Here is a 12,726-nt window from a genome sequence, read left to right as displayed (position 1 = left end):
TATCAAATGCTGAAGAATTTGAATTTCACAGACAACTCCGAAATTAAATAGAAGAAAACAACTGAAAGCCGGGGAAGAAATCAAGACTATCAGGGAAATAGAAATCATCTGCTCAAACTAGAGGAGCACCTTGAAAATTATTGTGAGAACTCTTTGTACACTTTACTTTGTTCAATTTCCAAATAATTTGTAGCACTTACTAGTTTTATCTACTATAATTCATTCTGTACATTTAGGGTGTTTTGTTATCATCAAGTTTCTCTTAATTTATGGCTATAATTCCAGTAGACATAAATTGGGGGAGATTGTTAGAAATATGTTGTGAACTTGATGATAAGTTGAACAAAACACCTTAGTAGATTTAACTTAGTGTTTTTGTAGCTCTCGACAGATGTTCTAAAATAGTCCCGACGGATGAACTTTATAGTCCCAACGGATGACAACTGAACATCCATCGAGAGTGTAGCTTATGTAACAATAAGTTTTGTAGCACATTTCTGCAAACAACAATGTACTGGTAGATACTGTAAGATTCTTTAAGTCATGTTGTCTACTAGATTGATATACAGAATAGGTGGCTAATTCTAAATATAAGATGTCTTGTAATTCTGTATAAGTGAGATGGAGTCAAGTGACAGAAAGGCTACCAACGGATGATCTATAAAGACTACCGACGGATAATCAACAAGGCTCCCAACGGATGACCAATATAGTCCCGACGGATGATCATATTCAAAATAGCAGTTGACAGTGACAATACAGTCACATGCGTCAGGTGTTTGCAAATGGAATGTGGCAGCCTAATTACAGGTTTTAGGGAACAAAGAAGCATTACCATTTCCATGCAATTATAAAGACATTCCAAGATGCTGGATAGAGTAATGAAGTAGCATGAAGTTAGACTAGATATAGTTTGTCTTATTGTCTTGTCTTACTATCATATAACTTGGTAATATATAAACCAAGTGTAGCAAGTAGAACAAAAGAACTAAGTAAGCACAATTTTCAAAGAGATAGAAAAAGCTGTATCTGTTAAGCATTTCTCTGTAATTCTGTAAGTTCACTTGTAAGCAGCTATGTGCTATTCAAGCATCACAGAGTTCTCATCTTTATATATATCTCTGGTGGATAATTTCAAATCCGCCAGGAAGTTTTAAAGACTTGTGTTTTATTTCTTTGTGTTTTAATTTCTATTTTATTTTCATTTCGCACTTCTTGCAAAATTAAACACAGTTATATATTAAGTAAGAACATTCTTAAAATCAAAAAAAGAAGCCAGAATTACATTCAACCCCCCTTCTGTAATTCTTGTTGCATTGTTTGGGAATAACATCGATCTAACTATCATTGTGGAAAATCTATGATGACCAAATAATTTGTTTATGATGGGGAGGAAATATGAAAACTTTTTATATGATGCGAATCAATACAAAACACTCAACAATTTTTAATTATGTCTTACAAGAAAATAACATATTTATCACTGAGAAGAATCTACAGGTTCAAAAGTTCATATAAATTTCAATTATTGTTCGCATCTTTATTAAATTGATGGCTTGGATGGTAATGTCTAGCTATAAAGTTATCAGTAAACTTCTGGTTTACTTCAAAATCAATTTCAACAATTTTATAAAAAAAAATTCTTCAATTATTTGGGAGAGTACAATTACATCTATAATATACATACCCTTTTGGGTAAAATGTATTTAAGAATAATATGATAAAATGTATAATGAGACATTTGATAATGCTCCCCCTTGAATGACTCATATTAGGAATTGATATTAGTCATCTATATCTCATTTAAGAGAAATATTTCTTATACACATGGTAAGTATACGATCAAAAGTGTTTGTAATATCATGACTATTGCTACAGGCATGATCGATATCTTTTAATTTTCTAATTTGTCATTTATACTCTAAGGAATGAAAGGGTGTCATTTGTTGCAATACATGATCTTTCTATCAATAATTCAAATTTAATAAATTAGTCACAATATCAACTTATGATTGTAACAAACCAATTTCATAACACTGTATCTGCAGGATACTATATAATATATATTTATTCAACTAAATTCTATTATACCCAAATATCACACTATTTTTTTTATGGATCCATCCACCAGGGAGATTATATCATTTAGGATAAAATCATAATATATAAAGTTTTTGATTATCTCAAAAATTTCATAGCAAATATAAACATTATATAGAAAACATAGACCAACCACTTAAGTGCTCAAATATAAACATTTTAATATTTAAATAAATAAAGCAAGGTAATCACCAACTTTAATACACGTAAGGTTCAAAGGATCAACTTGGCCTTCACCTCCAAGGTGGGCTTCAAGATGGGAAATTCCCAAAGGATCAACTTCTTCAGTGAAATTAGTTTCAACATTTTTCAAAGAGGCCTGATAAAGATCGACCAGATGCTTGGAGGTACGGAAGGTACGACTCCAATGACCTTTCATTCCACAGCGGTGACAAGCACTTTCACCCCTTTTATTCATCATATTTACTTTAGGCTTTTCTTCATTTTTCATCCACTTATGGTGGTGACCTCGACCATGTAAGAAACCACGACTACGAGCATATCCACGAGTACGCCCAAACTCACGCCTACGCCCTTGTCCATGTCCAAATTGCTTACTTGGCCCAAGATGATTACTGGTCACAACATTCACTTCAGAGAATGATGTTGAACCAGTTGGACGGGCTTGATGATTTTTCATCAATAGTTCATTATTTTGCTCAGCAAGAAGCAAGACTGATATAAGCTCAGGATATTTCTGAAACTTTCTTTCACGATACTGCTACTGCAGGAGCACATTATTGGCGTGGAATATGGAGTAAATTTTCTCCAACATATCTTTATCAGTTATATTTTCACCACGTAATTTCAGCTGAGAAGTAATCTTAAACATTGCAGAGTTATACTCGCTTACACTTTTAAAATCTTGCAAGCCCAAGTGTAACCAATCATAGCGAGCCTTAGCGCTAAGATGGATTTCTGCATCCAAAATTCATGTCAAGTAATTTTTTCCGGTGACATCAAGTGCGTTGAACTCAAGTTTTGTAAGATTAGACATTTCTTATATTACTATAATTAATCAATTATAATAAGCATAATCGTTGGAAGAGAGCTATTTTTTAAAAAAAAATAGAAAAAATTCATGGCCATGAATTTATATTCATGCCCATGAATTTCTGTTGTATCTCAAGTTGGTTTCCTTTTATGTGCATGCTTCGTTAACACTTTTATAATAAGCACATTTGGTCAATATTTAAAATACGCAAAGAAAACACATATGCATTAATATTTAAAAATGCATGACAATATAACATGATTATGGTACATTGGATTCAATTTAGTCGTACATTGAATGCAATCTACTGTATATGTAGCATCTAGCATGTTGCACCCATTTTCACCTTTATAATTTATCTCACCCCACTTCAAAAAAATATAGTTTCTTAGTATATTAAAGCAAGGAAGGTGGGAACTATTAAAGCAAACAAGGATGAAACATATTGATCCAATATCTTAAATCAAATATCGTATAAAATGGCTAATTATGATAAAGTCAAATCTGATCAGTTTCAAAGAATACCAATTTACTTTATGAAGATGATTTTATCTGAAAAAGTATAAAAACCAAAAACTGTAGAAACTTCCGGGACCTTTCCAGAATGGTAAGGCTCATTGAAAACGAACAAGTAACGAATTCAGAAAATAAATATTTGTGGACTGTAAAATCAGAATCAGCTCCTGATTATGATAGTATTTTGATATTTAAGACATCGAAATCACAGTATATGGTAATAGAATGTAAAGACAAAAGGTAGATATCGAAAAACGATTTCCAGAATGGTATGGATCATAATATTTGAAAAAATATTTAATTTAATATGAATTTTAGAAGTTACTGCATATCACCTTGAATCATATAATCAGATTACATAAAATGCAGATTTTGACATACTTATAAGAATATTTTGGAAAACACAAAGAAGAAAGATTGTAGATAATTAAAAAACCTTTACAACGAGTATAAGCTCAATAAATTCCGATGGATAATGAATCAATTAAAAATATAAATCAGGCACATAGTAAAGCACATAAAGATCATCTTATTGTAAGCGAAGCAAAGTAAACTAAAAAAAGTGTACTTATCTGATGGACAAACTGAAATAATAAAAGTTTCGTAGAATCCTTCTTCTTCTTGGATTTCCAACACCTATTTACACTATCGTGTTGATAACGTGTTATAAAATAATATATATAAGAGAGATTGAGAGACAGCTGGATAATAATAAAAGAGATCATCTTGTCATTCTCACCCATAAACAAAGTACAAGCAAGCCTTATATAGGCTAGTAGAAGGGACGTTACAAGGAAAATGGAGAGCCAAAAGTTGCTAGTAATAAAGATAATCATATGAAAGGCTAAGAGTCATCTATTTATTACATAATAGTTTTACATTAGTTATATATCGTACTATATTAAGAAGAACATGACCCCTGACTAGCATAGATATATCGAAATTCGACGTATAAAATTTTAATTTTTTTTAAGATTAATAAATAAAGTATAGTCCCTAATGATTTAATTAAAATGTACCGTTCGAGAATGGATTAACGGAATTTTCTCCTTTGAGTGGATCTGGGAATGAACCGTTTGTAGTTGGTTAGGCGGCTACAAAAACAGCCGAGGCAAAGGTGCGTAAACATGATCAGGCATGCAAAAATAATCAACACGTGTTCATTCCTGTTGCTTTTGACATATTTAAAATATTGGCATCTGATGCTGTTGAGTTTCTTAGAAGAGTGTAGAAGATCATGAATAAAAATTTTATGACTGCAGGCTCAGCTGGATATGTTTTTCGTATGATATGGTTTGCAATTCAACGAGATATTGCGGCGCAGTTTGTTGCTTACTTACCTCGTACACTTGTATAGACTTTTTAATCTCATTAATTTATTTCATTAAAAAAATGTAAAAAAATAGCATTGTAGGTAGTTTATGTTCAATGAATATTTAGACTCTAAATTGATGATTTTATTGTGTTACAATTTTTTTTGTAGGCTTAATGATTCTGGTGATAACAAATATTTTGATTGTACATGATCTTTAAGTTAAATAAGTTATTTTTATTCCAATTTGCGTAGTTCATATATATGAGTGTAAGGTGATTTTGCATTTGATGTAGAAGATGTCTTAGGCTACTCATAAACTTTTCGTGTTGAAGTGTTAGTATAATATTTTTAAATTATTTATGTCAGTGTTTAGTTAACAAATATATGCATATCTACTACTATCTATAAATGAGATATGTATTTTAGAATATGTTATTGTGTGTGATAAGGTTATTGTTATACTACATATTATTTCTACTATAGAAACTAATGTAACATTATTTTAGTGATTGTCATTTTTTTATGATTCCAACCTTTTTTCATATATATATATATATATATATATTAAATAATCATATATATTGGCTTGATGTGCCAAACTATTATAAATCAATAAAATATTCATAAATATTAGTACTTATAATTCTAGTGCTTTAAGTTATTATGAATATGAGAATACGATAATTTATATGATCAATATAATTATTTTTCATTTTTAACATAAAATAAATCGAATCAAATTATAAATTTTAGCGTGTAAACAAATTTCATTCATATATTATAATTTCAAATATGAAAATAATTTTATAATAATATGAAATAGTTTCGTACAAACAATTGCAAGAAATTCAGTGTCTCATTCAAAAACTTTTAAATTATATATAATTTTAATTATATAAAAAAATGTTTTACATTTTTTTATAATTTGGGTACTATCTAAAATAAGTAAAGTCAATACGTTTTCAAAATTACTTAATTGCGAGATTTTTTTAATTATAAAACAAATTAACATCTTTATTTTGAATCGGTATGAAATATAAATTAGAATATCAAATTTTCTCTTTAAGTAATTTCTTGTATTAAAAAATTACATACACATAGTTTAAATTATAATATTACTATATATTTTGTTTAAACAAAGTGAAAACAGAAAAAAATTGATCTAGTACAATGCCCATAGTTTTACCCGATCGTGCGATAATCAGGTCAAGTCCACTACAAATCACAAAAAATCAATCTTATAATTTTGATATATATTATTATTAACCTCATCTTATAAAGGTCTCGAACACATTAATCCATGTGAATGTAAATTGATATAAACACTTTATTTCATTGATATAATTTTCTCATCGATTCAATAAACAAACAATCTGCTAATTGAAAAATGCACTTCAATTCGACCGAGATTTGATACATTTGTGAAAAAGAGTCAAATTTTATGTTTTTTAAAGATCGAGTAGATTCCGATGTTATGTTTGAAATAAGCCAAAATACACAGTCTAAATCAAAAATCAAATTAATTTTTGAATTATGTGTACATTTAACACTACTCTATTTATAACACTACTCTATTTATCCCATAATTGTTAAGTGATTTAATTTTCTACTGTCAATTTGGTTAAATTACTAAAATTTTTAGCATTCTATTTTATCTAAAAAATATATAACATATACTTTCTAACCATATAAATTTTATTGAATAAACACACATAAAAAATTATTTATTTTTCATATCAGCATGAACAAATATTTGACATTGTTAATTATTTCCTATCGTAGATTTTAATAAGACATTTATTTAAAAACATATTACATTATTTACCGAATACATGTTATATCTTTATTTATTTATATTTTTTCATATAATGAATATATTTATTTGTTAAATATTGATCAAAATTAATATCTTAATTGCAACTTTAATTATTTAGAATTATATAGCTAACTAAATCAATATAATGAAAAACATGACTTAAAATGTTATTTCATGAATTGGAATTGAAAACTGGAATTTAACCCTCTAGCGATATACACATATTAAATGCTTAATTGAAAATATAAAATACATAAAAGTATAGTGGTAGTGTAGTGTGAGAACTAATGGATAAACTGGGGTTCGATTCTCGCCAGCAATATTTTTTTATTATAGTAGATACATAGGCAAATCCGTCATTTCACTGAAAATAAAAAATTTCACTAAATAAAGTAACTTTAAATATATATATATATATATATTAATAAAGGGATCATGTAACTTCAAAATAAATATAAAGTAATTCACTAGCAGTTTTTTAAGAATATATATTAAATAATTTAATATCACTAAATATAATCTTAAAAATATGCTGAATGTTAATCTTAAACACACTAAGGAAAAATGATCACTAAATAATAATAAAACTAAAACCCAAAATAAATAAAAAATAATAAGAAAATAAACAAAAATCACATAAGATAAAAATTTATACGATTAGGAAATTCCTACAGCACAAACTCCACTAAATTTGTATTGATCCCTTATGCTGTGTTTGGATTTCAATTGGATTTTAATAAATTCTGAATCCCAGTTGAAATTATGCAAACTTCCAAAAAAGAATTTTCATTAAAGGAAAAAGTACCATGGCTAATTAACTCTCTTGTAAATTGATATCTCAGGTGAAAATGTTATGTCCGAGCATGAAACACATAATTATTCGTGAGATGAATGTCATTATGATTGTTTCTATTTAAAGAACTATCTGTCTGTTTTTTACCCAACTACTCAATAATATTTTTTCAACTAAATCATCTCCACTACGTGATAAGTAGCCAGATGCAATGCCTGTTTGATGTTACAATAGGCCAAAAAAGCACTACAATAGGGCTATTGTAACACTAAAAGGCGTTACACTTACGAGCATTACATTAGACCCCCTAATGTAACACTTTGGTTCTCTATTATAACAGAGAGAAAAGTATTACAACATTACAACAAGACTCTATTGTAACACTATAATGGACAACTATAACAGCGTGTCAATGTTACATTAGGTTGGAATTACTTTGTAAAAGTGGGTCCCACATAGCCCATTATAACACTCTTTTTCTATGTATTATAACATTAGTTTGTCGTAAGGAAGTAACAATAGTTTTGATTAATGTAAATGCAATGATTAATTACATAAATTCAGTATTATCTGCTATGTTCAACAACAATTACAGTAGCTACAAAACCAAATAATATTCAATATTACATGTCCATGGCATTCTCATCTACTTCAACAACTACAATACATAACCAACTACACCCAACTACAATAAAACCACCTAAACTCACAATCATCGGCCACAACTCCAACACATTTCAAAACTAAGACAAAGGTACAAAAGTAAAACAAAAATTGGAAAAATATCTAAGAAGTTCGCTCCCTTAAGTGATACGTGTGTTATTGTCGCCTTGATCACTTAAAATTGTATTACAAGTCTCCAATATCAACTTCCATATGGTATGAGTAGGAGTCTTGTCCATGAGGCTTATCTCACTCCAAGAATAAATATGCAAGTAGTAATTTTCCCGAGGTTTCATACTTCTTTGAAGATATGAGAATTGAAGATAGCATAAAAACTGCATCAACTTGTTGTTTCTTTTTTCGTTTGCTGTAGAATCAAAAGCCACGTTTGTATCAATTCCAATAATCTCATGTAATCTACCTACAATACCCATTATTTAATGTCGTAGACCAATATAAATTACCTAAAGAAATAATATTACTTTCCCCTATGTCCAAAGTTCGAAGTTCCCAGATTATGTGGGATATTCCTTACTCGACACTTTGGTAACAAACCCAAAATCAGGTGCTTATAGTGTAGAGTTTTGCCTGTTACCTGTGACGGTGATAGGACATTTTAGAATAATTTTACACCAAAGAAAAGAAACTTTTCTACAATAAAGAAACTAAGAAAATGAAGCGGGACAACTGCAACATAACCAAGAGCATCAACAATACTACCAGCAGTAACTATAGGTTTTTTTATCATGAAGCAGATCAACTACTCTCAACACTGAGGTCATTAGAGAATCATGAAAAAATTATAAAGAAAGTTTTTTACTCGTCATTATGTATTTATGTTTATTCAAATACACAAAGGAGGGAAATCAACAATGGCATGCGTAATGGAAGCATTCAATATTACAAGGTAAAAATAATATTATAAGGTATAAATAAATATTGCAAAGTAGTATGAATAAAGAGATATATAACAGTGAGAACTAGTCAACAAACAGATCCTGTTTCAGGTAAGCATGCCTGTTAACTTTCAAAAGTAAAAAATATTGACCACTTTGTGACATGTGAGATTGCAGAATTGCAACAGAAACTAAAACAAACAACTAACCTTTTACATGGGGATCCTGTGTACTAAATGGTTTTGCCCTGAGCGTTTATACAATCATTTATATATATAAAATGATACATGAATTTGTAAGTAATCATTACTATATAGAGGAATGCTTATAAAGAGTTTACCGGTGAACATATACAACTTAAAAATATTTGCACAAAATGTAAAAGAATGATTACATGTCGTACTACTGAACCAACATATACCTATCATAATTAAATATTTCTCTAACTTGTCAACCAGCAGCTGTGGCAATATCAGTACCTGTCAAAAACTCTCCCTGCAACACCAATTTGACAAAAAAGTATGCCCATTATTAGAGGAATGTACGCTAAAAAGCATGTTAAATAAAAAGGAAAATTATATGATACCCTTTCCGAGATTAACCTAATATATTTTATATATATATAGAGAGAGAGGCTAAAGAGATAGTCGCCTCTAGCTTTGCTAAACCCTAATCATCTAAAAAAAGACCTAGCATTAGCAACTAATTTATGTAAGATACTTATAAATATTGTTAAGTTTGACAGTGAACATTGCAATATGTTCTGATGTATAATATAGAACTCTGGTATCCTTCTAATTAATAATAAAAAATTAACTACAAGGGATGTGTTTAATAAAAATAATAATAAGGTACACTAATTTACCATATACTAGCTGATTTTCGCCATTAAACTATCATCTTTACACCAAAATTCCCACAACCCACAACAAGAATCTTTTTTTGCTTTACATTCATCTTCGTTCCTGTAATCACTAGTGTGTAAAATTCTTCCATAAAAATCTTGCAATCTAGCTAATATAATTGTAATGGGTATTTTTATTTGGATTTAACTTGCATCATTGATAATATAATTGTAATGGGTATTATGAGCAGTACAAACGATGTAAATGAAAATCTTTTACTTGTTTCATTTCAGAATCAATGATGTTTTACGGTCCCTAACACCACTATAAAACTTATCTTGCACTTTTACTAACACTCATATCATCACTGCTTATAAAATAAAATCAAATTAAGAAAAAAAATGCTCTAGATTACCCCATATTTTCTGAAAAACAACAAAAATTACAGAGAACATAAAAATACATCCAAAACAGAGAAGACCCAAAATAATAATACACATACAAATATATTAATATACATTTATATACATAAATACATCAGTAGACCCATAAAAACACAAAGAATAAAGATAAAATCGCTTACCTCACTAGCTTGTATACTCAACAAAGATCCAATAGCTTAGACCAAATCGCCTTAAACAAAGATTCATTTGAAATGGAAGATCTAAAATTTAATTAGAGCACTATGTGTCTATTTACCACATAATTAGAGAAATATGTAAAGTAAAAGAGCTATATGTGTGTATTTACCACTTAATTAAAGCAATATAAGAAGCCCCAATTTATGAAACCCTAATAGCCTACAAATTGAAAATATTTGAAAGTTAGTAAACCTAATCAGAGAAATTGTGTGTGATTGTGTATTCAAATACCATTCTCATTCTTTGATTTGGAGCTCTAGATCGAGAGAGAGTTTGAAGAGAGATTGTATCGAGAGAGAGAGAGATACCATATTATTTTGTCTAAGTCAGGGGGTTTTAGGGGAAAGTATATTATTGCGTGTTTTAGTTTTGGGGATTATTACCGCCCGACTTTTTCACCTCGATAAATGTGTCTTTTTAATTTTTATTTTGCTTAATAAAATCCTTTTCTATATAATTTTATACATATTAAAAATGTATTATTAAATTTAAATATAATATTATCTATTTTTTGAACGAAATATAATAAATTTTAAAAATTTCATGATATTATATATGACATTCTATGGAAATGAATAATCAAGAATATAATTATAACTCTAAATTTATGATAATATAATTACTTTTAAATTTATCTATTTTTGAAAGAACGTAATGTAACATCAGGTACTGGTGTTACATGTTGTGCAACACTAGTTTTACAACTATTGTAACATCAAATCGGTATTGTTATAATAGGTTAGAAATTTCTTAGCTAATGCAATGAAAAGATTGTAACGCTTTTCAAAACGTATTGCATCTGGTCATCTATGGCGTAGTGCTCCTTGCTAGCTTTAGAGATAGCAATATATTATGATTCTGTGGTTGAAAGAGCAACACTTTTTTGAATTCGAGACATCCAACTAACCTCGGTACCACCCAAAGTGAAGATATTTTTTGTACTTTTTCTTGTAGCCAAACATCTAACCAAATCTGGATCAGAGAACCCTTCCAAGTTAACATATTTCTTACTGAAACATTATACAACCTTGGATGTGCTTTTCAAGTTGCATAACAACCAATTTAATGCTTTCCAGTACTCTCTTCCTAAATTGGACATAAACCTGTTAACAACTAAAACTGCATGAGCAATATCTAGTCTTGTACACACCCTATCGTACATCAAATGGCCAACTGCTAAACCATACAAAATTTTAGCCATATATTTCTCGCCTTCATCTATTTTAGATGATTGCTTCTTCATGAGATTAAATGGTTGCCAATGGTATAATTCCGATCTTCGCATCCTGAACATTGAATTTTCGTAACAATTTTTCACTATCCTCATCCTGAAAAAATTCCAAAGTACCTTTAGATTTATGTTTTGCTGTACTCATACTCTTCATCTCAAACTCCTCAAATAGTTATATCTTAAACCTACTTATTTCTCTTATGTCTGATCCTCCTATCAACATGTCATCAACATATAAAAATAATATAATATAAGTTGTTTCAAACTGTTTAAAGTAACAAAAATGACCCATATTACTTCTTTTATACCCTTTTTTTAATCATAAAGCTGTTAAATATCAAGTACCATTGTCATGATGCTTATTTTAAGACATACAAGCTTTTAATAAGCTTGCAAACAATGTTTTCTTTCACAACTACCTGAAATCCCTTTACTTGTACCATGCAACATTAATTCTTAGCACAATTTTAATAGTAGTCGTCTTAGTCATAACCAATGAAGATATTTTTTTTGGATCAAGCTTATCCCTGTTAGAATCTTTAATAGACTCATTATGAATACAATCAAGAACTCGCAAGTAAGGAAGATTTACCACTTTTCCCTGTAACTCTTTTTCAGAAATCTTGAACCTCAAAGGAACTGAAGGTTCTCTATTTATGAGAAACGCTATTTTTCTAACTGCGTCTACCCAAAAAGTCTTTGGAAACCCTGCATATAACCTGTTAGGCCTTTAATCAACTGTAGAGGGGGGGGGGTGAATACAGTTAATACAATCAATTCAACAAAGTTTTAATAGAATCAACAGTTTTTATATTAACAGATAAAAACTGATTACAAACGTACTCTCTCGAAAGGATGAACAAATATCCTTGAGAGCTGCTAGGTTATGCGAAAGATATAACAACGTCGCAATGCA

The 12,726-nt window shown here is 29.2% G+C and overlaps 1 protein-coding gene across 1 annotated transcript; it reads right to left on the bottom strand.

Moving 5' to 3' along the window:
• Window positions 1-2,266: 2,266 nt before the first annotated feature.
• On the bottom strand, window positions 2,267-2,740 carry LOC141679612 (uncharacterized). Its single transcript, XM_074486067.1, has one exon. It carries the CDS (start codon window positions 2,738-2,740, stop codon window positions 2,267-2,269), a length of 474 nt encoding a protein of 157 aa, XP_074342168.1.
• Window positions 2,741-12,726: the final 9,986 nt, after the last annotated feature.

This window comes from Apium graveolens, chromosome 8 (assembly GCF_009905375.1).
Source record: "Apium graveolens cultivar Ventura chromosome 8, ASM990537v1, whole genome shotgun sequence".
Lineage (NCBI taxonomy): Eukaryota > Viridiplantae > Streptophyta > Magnoliopsida > Apiales > Apiaceae > Apium > Apium graveolens.
The sequence above is the reverse complement of the archived record's forward strand: the minus strand, read 5'-3'. Positions and strand labels throughout refer to the sequence as shown.

What these genes read in the sequence shown, in the direction of transcription:
- LOC141679612 (XM_074486067.1), bottom strand. Translation starts at nt 2,740, where the DNA reads ATGAAAAATCATCAAGCCCGTCCAACTGGTTCAACATCATTCTCTGAA.